Raw genomic sequence first — 15,069 nt, forward strand, 5'->3', positions numbered from 1 at the left:
AAGCTGTTCTTTCATTCAGAAATGGCCACATTTCTTTTAAAATTATTTTTCTTTATTTAGGGAAACAAGTAGAAAGCCACTTCCTTCCTTCATAAAAATATTCCTAGTTATAGTATCTATCAACTCTGATTTTTCACATTAAGCAACTTTAAGCCCAGAGAAAAAAATAAATATTAATATGCCCACAGAAACTAAAGCTAACAAGAATCCATATTCTTGTTCATTATAGAAAGAATCATGAATCCACCCAGCTAAACCTGCAAGTACTGATCTTGAAGATGATAGCAAAATGATAATATTGAGAAGCATTTTGTATAATGTTGACATCTATCCCATTACTGTTTTACATATGCCAATACTGAACACTCATAAGGAAAGAACAAGTATTGACCTGCTAACTGACACTGATCCTTGGAGCAATCTCAAAGTTTGCCACATTTCAATTTCAAAATGCATTTCAGCTATAATATGAGTGATTTATCATTTAGCGGTAGCTGTCAAAGTAACCTCCTAGATAAAACAAAAACATCTGGAACCATAAACAGAGGAGAGCAGTAGCTGAATTTTAATCCAAATCCGACATGTTCACTTCATTAGGAACAGGAAACAGCTAATTAGTAATTGAATGTTTCATGGTTTTAAGGAGGCTCAGACTCTCCAAACAAAGATGATTTACTATGTATTTTGGATGTAAACAAGAATAAAGATCGGAAGAGTCAGGGACATAACATCTCCGGAGGAACGTTTGGGAGCATGGGAACCTCCAAAGAAGTGACTAAAATTAGTTTCAGGCCTTGGGCTGATTAGAATTATTGTCTTAAACTTAGCAGGGCAAATATTAAAGCCTGGGGAGGGGTTAAGCAGAAATGCAAATATTGAACACTGTGGGTTTTGTTTGGGGTTTTTTTTTTTTTTATTTGTCTCCTTCTGATTATTACAAGTTGCATGTGACTTCTTCCCATTTCAGGCTGTTGGTGATCAAGCCTGTATTAAAGTTGTATGCCTAAAAAAGTTAGCCACTACCAGAATCTGTAGGTTTGGCTGCCCTCAAAAAATCCTACGAATAGTCTTTATAGGCAGTCCAAAAGGCTGCAATTCTGCTGCGGCACTTCACGTCCTGGGCACCTGATGCCCACACATCTCCCCTCTTCCAGGGCCTGGGCTCAGCAGCTGCCTCTACACAGGCGTCTCCTTGCCCGAGCCCCTGTGCCGGGTGGGCTTGCAGATGCACTTGGCAAATTAGTCCACATAACACCAATGGAAGGCAGCAGAAATTCGGTACCTAACTCGCCATTTACTTGGCCACCAGTGTTGGCTGCACCTTCTGACATGTTTATTCCTTCGTGTTCGTCCAGACGAAGGCAGGAAGGCAGAGACCACTTATGTGCACACATTTACGGTGCTGCACTTGGCACACGGACTCTGTCTGCAAAGAGGAGGGGAGGAATCCGGACGTGCAGTCAAGGGAAAAGTTGATTTATCAAAAATGGGATCAGTAAGGATCAGCAATACTATTTTTTTTTAAATTCTTGATATTTTTATTGTATTTTAAAAATTATTTTTCAAACTAATGTAAGAGGTGGTCATTGAGGGTACTGTGGGCTGATGGACTTTTTTATTTAAACTTTGAAAGCGGTTTCAATTTTTCCTTCTATTGCCTTCATTTCTCAAGGGAAGTTCAATGGAGGTATCTGGAATACCCGTAAGAGAGAAAGTAAATGCCAAAGCTCAAGCACAGTGCAGCCACCCAGGAGATATTATCGATCAGTAAACAGCAAGTGTGCATAGTTAAATATTTCCTTTTTTATAAAGTTCTCAATTATTCTCCAGAAATTAAAATACTTTTTTGTTGCTGTGCAATAAACTTAATTCCATGGCATTAACAACGTCATAGAGCAACCACCTATGAGGAATTAAAGTGTTAGGAGCATCTGTGCTACCACTTACACATGAAAGACAATGCAATGTTGTCAAATTCATCTTTCTGAAGAATATTCACCATTCCCTCAGTGTAGCTGACTGCAAGCTACATACCATTTTACAGCATTTTACTGTATTATATAGCAAAGATTTGAATAAATCTGTGTGCAATAAATGTATTCTTTTATTAGGTTTATCCCTTAATCAAATATTCATTTATGTGGGCTTCATTCTATTAAAAAATGAAATTATACAAAGGTGAGCAAAAGCGTAGATTTACAGTAGTTTAAAGCCTAATCTCATTCTCTAGGGGTAATATTGACAATATAAAAACTGTATAAATGATATTCCCTAACACTAAAATATGCTTATGAGCCCCCTGTGCATGTTATACTGCTTTACAACCTACAGTGAAATGCATGACTGGCTTAATAAGCAAGACATTTGGAAAGGATTTTTTTTTCCCCCCTTCACAATGTCTAAGACAAGTAAAGATCTCACAGTTTCTCAGTGAGCCAGAGCCTATGCTAATAATTGTAATTCTCCCTCAGGATGGTGTTGTCTTCCCCGAGTTGTTAGTCCAGGGTATACATTCATCTCTTGCACTCCCTTTTAGCAACAATATCATCGTTTGTCTTTTTCTTTCAGGGTTTTAATGTGTGTATAAAGGACAAATCCAAAAGCAGCAATTATGACCTGCATATTTATTCAGATTTTTCTTTTTTTTTTTTTTTTTCTTTTTTAGTGTACTCAACATCTCTGAATTTTCTGATTCCTTTCTGAGGCTTTGTTTGTAGTAACTTTTTTTTAAGTTAGTAATTCAGCTGTATTTCCATAGAAGTATTTTAAAACAAAACTACCATGTGTACCCTCACAACTTGCATAAAGAAATGAGCCCCAGGAATGCTGGTGTGCAAATCCAGTCCAGGAAGGGGAGCAAGGCAACGCAGCCGGCTGGCTGTGATTAACTGACACAGCTACAGCCTGGGATGGTTCAGTAACTGTAGCACACCGTAAAGTGGAGGAGAAAGTCACTGGAGGAAGGAAATTTGGGATCTGCTACATAATGAGAAAACAAGGATGAATTTGTGGTATCAGTAACTGTAAATTACTTGTGTCATTTAAAAAAATAAAACCCAGCACTACATGTCGCAGAGAATACGGGTAGCAGAGATGAAATAATAAACTAAAAATCCCACTTCGCCCACTTTAGGTGAAGGAGGAGTTGGGAGAGCTGCTAAAATAGTGGTTAGGTAGAGCTGAGATGCAGCCGTGTTTCCGTGGGCAGGAGGGTGGGGGGCAGCCACGTGCCAGACCCGCTCTCAGAGGCTTTGCACGACTCCTGCCTGAGGGGTTGAAGCAAAGGGTCTTACTCACTACTGCAACTACATGGGCCAGGAGCTGATCTCTCCCCCCTTCCTAGGCGACGTAAACAGAGTCAGCATTTCAGTTAGATCAGAGCCAAGCCGAGCTTTGGATGCAGCGACACATGGAAAATACAGTGCCATAACAATGAATCGAACTTACAAAGCTGGGGCTAATTAGTTTGAATTGGTCTCTTACTTTGCAGAAAGAAAAAGAAACCTCAGATAATAGTTTGCCTCTACCGTGCATGACAACCCTCAAAAAATCTTCCTTCCCTAAACCTCTTGGCAAACAGGAGTGCTGATGGACCTGGCAGGAGGCTGCACCTGGGCCCCTGCTAGTGGGGTAGGGACCACACAATTACAAAACCCAAAAAAGGATCCCTTCACTACCATGAAAAAAAAAAGACCTGGCCTGCAGCCAGTTCTTCTGTTTTTTGGGCTAGTCATTCGGCCGAATGACAACAGTGAGTAAAACTGACTTCTTTGCCTGTTTATTAGTTGTCCAGCAAAACTCTTCCCTTCCATTATCTGTAAGTATTTTCCAGACAGCAGTGAACGAGAAAAAATAACACACCGTGAGCAGGGCACGCTTTCCTCTAGACTCACGGAAGAATGTGAACAATAAATGCAGCTTCTGAGAGCAGCAGTACTAACGAAGTTCGGTTTGCTTTCTTTTAATCCCTCGCTCTTTTCCGCCCCTGTGGATGGGCCAGCCGAGCTGCGGGGCCTCCTGAGCAGGAGGGTGGCACCCGGCCCTGGGGCGCTGCACGCTCGGGGAGGGGCTGCATCGGGGGCTCCTTCCCCACTTCCTTTGTGCTTAGGACTACTGAGTCGACCCTGTCGAGTATTTCCACATCCATGTTAATAGACCTAAAAACTTCTACAGAAAATAGGATTTCTAATAAGTAACAATAGCCAAGGACAAGAATATCTTCATTGAATACAAACTACGCAGGTGCTGGATTGCCAGTCAGTTTGAGCAGACAGGGAGATAACATAGCGGTTCCTGCTTAGGAAATACTCAAGCCTACTGACACTAAATTACTGAATAAATGTTTTAGCCCTTTGTAAGAATAGAAAAGTATGGACCTTCACACTCAACAGTCTCCTGGGGAAACCTTTACCCACCTTTTGTTTCCAGTAAATCACAAAATCTCAGCCTCCTCCCTCATACGTGTGTGTATGTGCTTACAGAGAGATATTCAGGAAAACACTGCGTTACCAAAAGTAGAAATAACACTGAGACTAAGATCAGTGATACTGTTATTTTTAAAGCCCTGCGTCCATACCACCTGCAGGTGAGCCACATAGCCAGTCAGCGCAGTAATCTCACGGCTCGGTACTAAAGAGGGCCCTTGTCTTGGTTAGCAGCTAACAGGAGGGCTTTCAGCAGTGCCTGGCCGGTGTGTGCACAGGGACGGCAGCCTGGTAATTGCACACAAACTTCGAAAGAGTTTTTCTAGAAACACTGCAATATGACACAGCACAAGGTAACCACTAGAGGTTTAACAATTCAGAGTATCCAGAGCAGGACACGCACTAGGGACAGAGCACAGCTTGGACAGGAGGAAGAAGAAGAGGCCTGAGTCTCAAGAGGACAGACAGCAAAGAACTCACTCACAAGGAAAATACCAGGCCTCGGTTTAGTTTAATCTCAAGAGTTTCTAATCGCAGGGTTCTGGTCTTTTCTCACTTTAGTGCTTGAACATTTTTTTCAGTGAAAGGAAGACCAAGACAATAGCACTGTAATTTCCAAGATGTTGAATTTGTCTCTTGCAGTTGCAGCATGCTCTGAAATTCCATAGCGTGGTTGGTTTCAGTGGATGGCAGCATTTGGAGGTATAATTTGATACAGTAACAAAGTTGTTAAACCTCTTAAAAACATTACCCCTCTCTTTTCTGTCCCTCTTGCACCCTTTTTACCATAGGCTGGATTTGAAAACTTACTGGTTATATCAGACTATTGAAAAAATATAGCCCAGCTTTCTAAATACTAAAACCCAAAATACGGTCTGAACTTCAACAGCCCTTCATCTTTGGCAAACAGGTAAAAATAAAAAGTTATTCACGGTTCCTGCAAAGTTTTGTGCTTAATCTCTGCCAGGTTATTTCACAAACAAAAGCAGCAGCAGCAGCCGCTCTGGGTCACCCTCCTGTTGCAGGTTCAGTGAACCACATTTCCTCTGAACCATGTTTTCACCTCAGGAAAGTCTGTCTGCCTGTGCTGCTGCCCTCTTCTTGAAATTTAGTCTTTTATTTTTTGTAAATTGTTATCATCGAGTATTATGGTAACATCTATTTTTTAAAATTTTAAGATAACATTGCTTTGCTGATTGTTCCAATATCCCCTTAACAATGAAATATAGTAATACAAAAGTTAACTAAGGTATAAACATGCAAAAGGAGAAGTCTCCCTGCGATCATAAAATGATGTTATTTTCTGTTCAGCAGTTCATGTTACTGCTGTTCATGCTAATTAATTAAAGGAGCTGTTGCTGTAATGTGCAAACAGGGAATCTGAGAAACTGAGAGGGCTTTTAGGTCTCGGAGTGAAGTTAAGTCAATCTGGGCGCGGGCAATCAAATGTAATGAAATCACTTGTCAGTGCTAAGCTTGCAAAAACTGTGAAGTTTGACTAGGGAGTAAAAGGATTATAATTAGATTTCCAATAGGATAATAACTAAATGGCAGAAAGCAGTAAAGAGAAAATATTACTTTGTTAGCTAATGGTGCTGCTGTTCGGTTTTAGTTTTTATCAGCACACTTGTAGTTGTGCTAATTTAATTTGCTTTTATCAGCAAAAATGCACTACTCGAATGGTACTTGAATGTCATTTGCAAAAATCATTGATCTGAAGGTGCACTTAATGACACCCAGTATGTTTATTTTATGTGAAACGGAGATTGGTTGATAAAATGGTTGATGCACTATCTTGCTGGCCCACAAGTGAGTTATGGAAGCAAGACCAGGAGGGTATCGGTGTGTATGCATCACCCTCTCCGCACCACTCAGCTCTGCAGGGGGACTCGTGACTACAGCAACTATTACTTTTCTATTTTGTCAGCTAAAAAGCTTCTCTCAGATCAAGCTCTGCTGGACTAGAAGATCAGGTATATGGAGGATGGAGGTACTAAGACTGTAAAGTTCAGAAAAGTTGCAAGTGTCCGCACAGAATTTCTGTCCAATTAATATACAGAGCACAGAGAAAATGAGTCAACTAAATGGAAAAGATGTATGATGTAGATCAAAATCCCAGCGTATGAACAGCTTGTGTTAATAAAATCATTTTAAGAAATGAGCATAAAATATGATATGACTTAATCACTGTGAAAGGTGGCTGTGCAGTATTTTTGTAATCTTCCTTTAAACCATCTTAAGGCGATAGTGGCAGGGAAACTAATTGAATTTCAAAGGAAAGGCACTGTGTGAATGATAGATTTCTGTCCAGCAGAGCTATTGACAACAGAAAAAGAAAGGTCTGCATTGATGCTAAAGCTTTTTTCTATGCAATAGAGAGAGATTTTGGAAGCTTGGAAACAGCTTTGTATTAGGGACATGTGTTTTGACCCTTCCTCCTCCCAGGGCCCAAAAAACAAAGCCAGCAAATGAAGGGGCAATGAGGGAGTGTGCTCAAATTGTTAAGTACGGCAGTGCAATAGTGGCTGTCAAGTATAAAAATTGTAATCAAAGGAAAAGAGAATGAAAAGATATTACAGTATCAGCATGACTAAAACTGAAAGAGGTGGTGCTACAGGACAGAAACGCTTTGAAATCTAAACAGCTCTACAGAGAGCTCTTCAGAAACCTCTTTATCAGCTGAGGGTGCTTAGTGAGGAAATGGCTAAACTCTCACACGTTTACATACGAACAGGATTACCCCACCAAAACCATCCCAGGAGTCAGCATAGCTGCCATTCCTCACCGTGGTAAAGACACGGGTGCTCTGGCACTGAGGAGTACGGGCAGGTTTACAACTCCTGCGGCACGAGGCCCGTTCTGCCTTCGCAGAGGGGCACCGTGCTCAGAGACACCGAGCGCAGTGGATGGCCAGTTCTCCCTTGGCTTTTAACCTCAACAAAACCTCATGCTCCAAAGCCTGTTAAAACTAAAGAATAATGTAGTTGGGATCAGATTAAAAAAAATATCAAAACCCAACCTGAAATAAAAACAATAAAATCACAAGGTTTTCTTGTGTATCAATAGACTACAGGAAGTGTAAGAAAGTTCTCTTAATTCCTTCTAGTAAGTATATGGTTGTTGGAAGTGACTATGCATCACTTTCCCCACAGTTATTTATGATCATTTTTGATGGGAAGACACATTTGAGCCAACTGTAATGTTTTTTTCTTCAACTGAAAACTGAAATTAACTTCCTTTTTTTTACTAGGTTCTGTCCAGGTGCACCTTTGACTCTCAGAATCTTTTTGGAAGAGCACTGAGCACTCATCTCAGCAGGTATCATAAACAGATCAGAAACGCTAGGAATATTTTGCTTGTCAAATTTAAAGACGTGTGTCCCAAGTCTTTATCCAATATTTTGACTATTTCTGGCAGTAACGGTTTTCCATTTGCAATATTTAGAGTACAGTCATATGTGTACGTATATATACATACATATGTTATAGGTATATATATGCATTACAACAAAGCTGTGATTCTCCTTCTTTGTAATACACAGCATATGAACTTTGAATCACAAAAAGAGACAGCAGTAAAAATATTTGAAAGCTTTCCTGCGTGGATGACAGATGGACGGCAGATGCACACCAGAGGTATGCAAAGTCAATGCTACAAGTTATGTTCGTATCTATAACTGTTCTGCAGTCCTTCTTCTGTCTACACAGAAGGGGACTGTCTTCAGTTACTTCAACGCACGTTATTTTTTGCACATGACCATGACATGCATCAGTAGGAATGGCGGAAGCGCCCCAAGAAGCAGCAGTTACACTGAAACAGGCAGCTGTCTCCAGGGCTGCAGCAGGCAGCGCAGAACTGAGGGGTGTGTAACCACTGCAGCACGGGACCGAAGGGAGGAGGAGGTTGGTTTTACAAAAAAACAACACTACAAAACTGGACTTTCTCCAAAGTCAGAGAATTTCTATGTTCAAACTGCTCAGCCCAAATTTTATGACAGGTGACTATGGATTATCTGCGTGTCTGAAACAGGCTTCCAGTGATAATGGAAACCCTTAAGCTCTCCCTGTCTGTGCCCCTACCTGAGGACTACACCACTCCCTCACGCCGCAGGCCTACAGCCAGAACACAGCCACTGTTCTGTGGGAAGCGCCCAGACAGTACAGGAATGTTCTGTACTTACAAACAGTCACTGAACAGGGAGCAAAATGGAACTCTATATATTGCTCCTAACATGAACATGAGTTTCCTTTTCCACATACAGCTTATGTGTTTTTTGAAAACACCCATGTTCTTGATAGGTAAGGATTAGAGGTGAAATTTTTAAAAAAGATAAATCATATGTAAAATCACTTTTGAACTAAGCGCATGTACCTGATACCTAAATATGAGTTTCCCACACCTCTATTTAAACAAATTTAACTTCTAGTCTTGTAAAGTACTGGTCTTTCACAGGTTTTCTGTACTAAGCAGGAAAACAACATGAAGTTGCGTAAATTACATTTATCTTAAAGCAGCAAAACAGAAACTATTCTGCATTTCATTTTTAATATGACTCATGACAAACACATATGTGATGGGAAGCGGTACATACTGCACCTTGCATTGCTGCACTGTCATGTTGGGTTCCGTTGTGTTCTATTTCCATATCTGGGATTCCAGCATCTGAAAGACATTGACACTGAAGATTAATGCATTCCCCTTTGCCCTTCTCTCATGCATCTTTAGAAAAATATTTATAGCAAACTAGGGTGATCTCCAAGTTACACAGTCTTGCATAAAACATTTGGTCTTCATAGAATTTTCAGTAGTAAATTGTTTCCAAAATGTGCAAACATTACTGGTCTCACAGTGAATTATTTTTAACGTGCCTCACATTTGTCTGAGGATCAGATAATAGCCAACACGTGACATTAATATGTCTGCAAAATTCTCTTGGAGAATGAGGGCATCTGACATACGAAACAGAAAAGTAGAAATTAAACCGTGATAATATTAAACTACACTGACTCTCCTCGCCATGTACCCACCAAGTACAGACTGAAAGAGCCAATGCCAGTCGACGTGTTTGCGCGGGTGCGTATCAGCTGCACGTTACAGAAGAGGGCTGTGCAAACTGCATTTAAAAGACTCAGCTCAGGATGTTGTAAGCGTGCGTTATCACCCAAACCTACATTACGTATGTGACGTTATGGGAAACATTTCCACGTTTCTGAGAAGAGCTTTCCAAAATGGATTGTGCTCTTTTTTCCAGGAAAGAGTCTCATACTGCTATGCACTTTTGAACTATTTAATTTCATATTGATAATACCTCTGTATGCACAGTCTTTCGGGGTGGGGGTGGGGGCTCAAACGCCCTAGGGTGTTAGGATAACAGATGCCATTATCCACCTTGTGCCAACAAGGATTAGCATGAAGGGTATGTGATTTGAATCTGCGGCACCTCAAATCCTGGAGAAACATCTGCTTCCCTTATAATACAGCACTTTTAGAAATTACAGCAAGAAAAAGCCCACACCTGAAAGGGAGCTGCGCATACAGTTTGGAAGTTTTTCTGGGTAGAAGCCTGTTCTGGACTCTCTCGAACAGAGAGTAACTGTGCTGTCGCCTTCTCAGATGGCTTTAGTTGGTGTGTTGCTGCCTATCGCAGGTGACATTTTGCTGGTCACCCTGCAGCCTAACTGAGCTCCGTGTCAAAGCAAGGCAACCCATTACAGGACAGTCCATATACAGAAGAGTACTGTGAGTAACATCTTAGTCACATATGTGTCAATGAAATATATGCGATGTATGTGCATATATAACCCTGTAAATAAATAATATTTTCATGTATACAATTTTTTTCTTATAAAATTACAAGTGACTGCTATTACAGAGGATTTCCCTTACTCAGATTCCAGTTCTGAAGGAAAGTTCAGGGCACTGATCTATTAATCTAAAAAGGTTCTTTCTTTTCAAACCTTTTAGAGTACATGTTGTATATATGTAAAATGACAAAGTCATCTGTAACTAATAACAGCATCTGTTAAATGAGACAGACCGTCAGAGCTAAATTAAAAATATTCAGAATAGCCCCTCACATTTTGTTGTCATAAAATTGTACCTGCAATTAAATCGTGGATTAAGATGCTAATGAGCTACCTGATTTGCATGTGCAATCAGATTAGCATGTAAATATCAGCTTCTTGCAGGCACTAACATATATATGACTACCTGAGTGTGCCTGCAAATCAAAACATTAGCAGCCAGGCCCACAATAGCAGATGTAAAGATCTGTTAATCACATTGCTGGCACATTGGTACCCTTTAATTTGTGGCTTCCAGAGCCGCTGCGTACTCCTGACTGGCGTGAGAGCGGCAGGTGCTCACCAGCAATGGCAGAGTCTGGGTGAATGACCTTACAGAACATCAGGATTTTAGGTTTTTTTCTGACATTCATCTCAAGGTGCTGGCTGTGTCTGTGGGATCCGATCTGGGCATTTTTTTGACCCAGCGGAGGCGGGGAAGAGGTTTCTGCTGGCTCTGTCCACCCACTCTCCCTTGGGTCATCGTCCCTTACCACAGAGCGACTGCAAGCTGTATATCCGTGCCTGAATCACCACCATTCGCTGTTGGTGCATCAGAAGAGCCAGCCAGTCCCTGGTTACAGTGATATGCTGGACTATAAAACCCAGCAGATGAGAATGTCTCTGAAAGATGTTGCTCTCGTACTTAAGAAGTTTATATCTCTTAGGTGCCCTAGATAAATCACAACTCACAGTCCATTGCAGAGTGCTGCGATGGCAGTTCACGCAGACAGCCTTGCCCTAACTTTAAAAAACAGTTTGGGTAGCCCTCACAGCTGAGAACTCAAGACAAGTTAAACTCATTATTTTTACTCAGCGGTTCAGGCCGTTTTTGCAGTCTGCTTATGTTATTTTGGCTTTGTTGCTACCAGTGCCCAAAGCAGGCAGCACAAAGTGCGCGTAAAGACTACACAACATACAAATGCTGCAGAGACTGAACGTAATGCTGATTCATGAGCCTCTGCAGAGACTTTGGGGTAGGGATGCACGGACTACACCTTAGCTACAGAACCTGTAATTAAAACTCAGCTATGTTCAGTCTTAAATATTCAAACCAAAGCTCTAAACTTTGGCCAGAACCATATTAAGCAGAAGAGGCAAATCCTCCCAGTACCCAAAACATAATCACCCTGTTTAGGAGATTAACTGATTTGCTTTTGTTTCACAAGAGTATTTGGGAAGTATTCAAAACCTAGTCAGCTCTGAAAGCTGATACATATTTAACAAACTTAATAGGTCCTGAGGCTGAGCAAACTTCAGCCAAACGGCTTTTAAAATGAAGCTCAGCAGTTCTAAAAATGAATCTGCTGGGAGAGAAGAGTTCAGAGAACCTTATAGGAACCAAATTTCACATTGTCTTAGCTGGCACTGTAACAGATTTCTCTGGTAATATATTCAGCATTTCTTGTCATGTCTGTGTAAACTGCTCTGTCTGTTTCTCTAGTTGCAGATTTACTTATTTTTTTAATTCATGACACAGAGCACATGGCCTGAAATAGATTTTTAATTATTTCAGGAAAGGATTGTGGTTTTTTATTCTGGAATTGACTTTGTGCATCATCTTACTTTTTTTCCACTCAATTAAACATCATTTTAAGCTAACTGTGAAAGGCCAACTAAGACATTACCATTTAACATCCTGAGACCGTCACCTGATGTGGCCTGTTTGAGCGCCTGTTCCACTTGTTCTCTTCTCTTTGATTCAAATTCCAAAGCTTCCTGCAATTTTCTCTTTGCCTTTTTTTCTTTCTTCAAGCGTTTCTGAATTGTTGCTGAAATGTAAATATATTGTTAAAATGGCTGTTAAAGCACAATTAATATATAACAGAGACAGCAAATGAGTTTATGTTCAATGTTCAAGGGTCCAGTTCTAGCTTGAGAAAAAAAAAAATAAATCTGGCATGAATCTGATATAAAACCAGAAACACATACACACACACACCCCCCGCCATATCCTGTAGCGAAACAATCTGAAAGGGCTTTAGATCTTGTTAAAGATCTTACATCCTACTCTCAGTCTGGAACAGCCCCATGGATTTAAGTCTCCTGTCCAGAACCCAAGAGTCTCAGGGCCAGCCCCAGACTTCACCAGTTTGGACTAAATTCCAGCTACAGTTCTGCAGAGTTTGGTTGAGCAGATCATTGGCTTAAACTAATTTCTGGCAACAGCTGCAATGTACATCCTCAAAATTCTAAATAAATCTCTCACCCTTCATTCTAACCTTCTCCCTTCATGCTGAGAATTATGCTGCACCCTCATCCTCCAGTAGTTTTATCTAGAAAGATAATCCAAACACACTGGTTGTGTCTTCCCTGATCACTCCTCACGGACAGAGGAAGTCTTCTGAATGTGTCAGAGCTTCAGTTTTAGTTATGTTTTCCTAACATTAAAAGGAAATGAAATTTATTGCTGCAGGTGAACTGTGTGTGTGCTGTGTTGGAGAATCCTAAATGTCCATACCAATGGTGTTCAGAGAGAAACCCCACGGAATTAGGTGGTAATTTTATTTTGTAAAAATAGAGCAGCAGTTGGGTTCATTTTGAAGCAGAATAACTGAAATAACATGGGCCACTCCCAAGATAGGAGCCAGGTGTAAGGCTATACAGAAGCTGGGTTAAGTGTGTACATGCTCAAATGAAAGATGAAAAGCCTAGAGAAGGGTTATGTACTGAGTAACACGAGTACCTTTGCACGTCATGACCAGTGGGAGGAAAAAAGAGGTAAAGCCAAAGAAAGGAAAGAAACAAAAAAGCATTGGGTGTATGTTGAGAATCTCGGAGAGAAATTAAAAGGGAACTTCCCAGGTAGAAAGCAGGTTGAAAACAAGCTTATAACACTGGTAAATCAAGTATATTGTCTTCATTAGCAATTTCTCCTTCTAACTGAAGCACTCCATAAAACGCTGTGTAGTAGGTGGCTGTTTGGACTTAAAATAGGTAACAATGCAATAATACAGTGCTCCTGCCCAGCTCTGCATTAGATCTGCACACACGTTACAGTCATCTCATCTTCTCTTACAGACAGAAAGCAGAAACGGTGCCTTGACAAAAATTGTCCACAGGCCATTGGGCCAGCCCTGTAAGATTTGGCAGAAACAGAAGTATTCCTGACTAATTTCAAGCCTTAAACCCAACTATAAATCAAGTTAAAACTATAACTAGAGAATTGTATAGTATTAATTGTAGCCAGATGATCAATATCTTCATTGGGAACTGCTGACATTGGCTGTGATTGTATTCCCTCACCTATATAAATTCAAGCAATAAAATGCACCTTTTAAGACTTTTCCTTTTCAAACCCTGAATCTTAATCCCATATTTAACTGTATTTTTCACCAGCACAAGGTTACCGTTACTTGGGCCAGAACTACATCTAAAATATCTACCTCTGCCAACAACTCTTCCTGTGCTCCTGCTGGTGAACAGACTGTCCGTATTATCCTTATTAAACTCTCTTTATCGGGCTCTTACACTTGTTTTTTCACCAGTGCTGCAAGAACACTCTCTTGTGTCTCTTCTTTGTATGATCTGCGCCCCCCTTCCCTGGTTTAAACTGCTTGGTAGGATCTCTGCAGACCCATCACCACGCTTCTGCTGAGTGTATCCTGCAGCCAGAAAACGCTCTCCTCCTGGGCGCAGCTCTTGTTCCAGGAAATCTGCCATCGGCTGGCACGTCTGATTGGCACGAGGAAGATTAGTTGGACCGGAGGCTGATGCCCACGTACTTTCTCAGAACCAGCAGGAGAACATTTTTAGCAAGCTCTGGAAGGGGTCAAAGACCGCTTCCGTAGCATACGCCAGCTCATGTGGAAGCACTACACTTCTACGACCCATCGCAGCTCGCGCAGAGGACTGGAGAATGCTTTGGCACTCTGCTGCTTCGGTTCATGTGTGTTAAGTTCCACAGAGCAGCACTTAATCCTATGGATTCATTATGGAATCAAACAAATGGATGGCACTAGAAAAGTAGGTAAAACTAACAGACTAAAAAGAATTTGAGCTTAAACATAAATGCCCTTTTAAAATTACCACCTATTTTAGAGTCATGTTTGCTAGTGTGTACACTCTAGCAAATACTGCTCACAAGTATTGTTAAAGTTGAATTTATACAAGCAGTATTTTGCAGCCCCTTTTATTTATTTGCTTCTGTATATTAGACACCTGTGAATTTCAAATCGCAAAATACTGTTAGAAAATTGTCTAAAAAATCTGGAAAAATTCTGGGAAAATCCACAGTATTTACAAACTTTCTGTGACCACTTCCTCATCTGAATTCTTACTGACTTTTACAGGTCTTTCTGGATTTGTGAATGCTCCGGTCGGGGGGGGGGGGGGGGGGGGAAGGATACTATTATATGGGAAATCTCTGAGAGACTTAATAAACTATGAATGTCAAAATGTGATCTGTAGAACATAACTTTGGAAAATTGAGCAACCCATGTGAAAAAGCCTACCTCTGACTTTTTCTATAATAATAAAGATGAGCATGTGGTGATGACCTGAAAGACAAACAATTCTGAGGATATTGATTATTGGTGAAATTCTCTTTTGAGCCAGAAGCCAACAAAGTCTGTGAAAGGCTT

General features: G+C 40.7%; 1 protein-coding gene across 3 annotated transcripts in view; it reads right to left on the reverse strand.

Moving 5' to 3' along the window:
- DACH2 (dachshund family transcription factor 2) overlaps positions 1–15,069 on the reverse strand; it is a 308,940-nt gene that overhangs the window by 1,435 nt on the left and 292,436 nt on the right. For 2 of the 3 annotated variants that reach the window (XM_074834791.1, XM_074834789.1), the window contains 2 exons: positions 12,115–12,258; positions 9,021–9,086 (listed from right to left, as the gene is read on the reverse strand). In XM_074834791.1, the coding sequence (XP_074690892.1) occupies positions 9,021–9,086; positions 12,115–12,258 (210 nt within the window). Of the gene's footprint in view, positions 1–9,015; positions 9,087–12,114; positions 12,259–15,069 lie in introns of all 3 variants that reach the window. The other variant, XM_074834790.1, reaches the window with a different exon arrangement.

Source organism: Strix aluco, chromosome 10 (assembly GCF_031877795.1).
Source record: "Strix aluco isolate bStrAlu1 chromosome 10, bStrAlu1.hap1, whole genome shotgun sequence".
Lineage (NCBI taxonomy): Eukaryota > Metazoa > Chordata > Aves > Strigiformes > Strigidae > Strix > Strix aluco.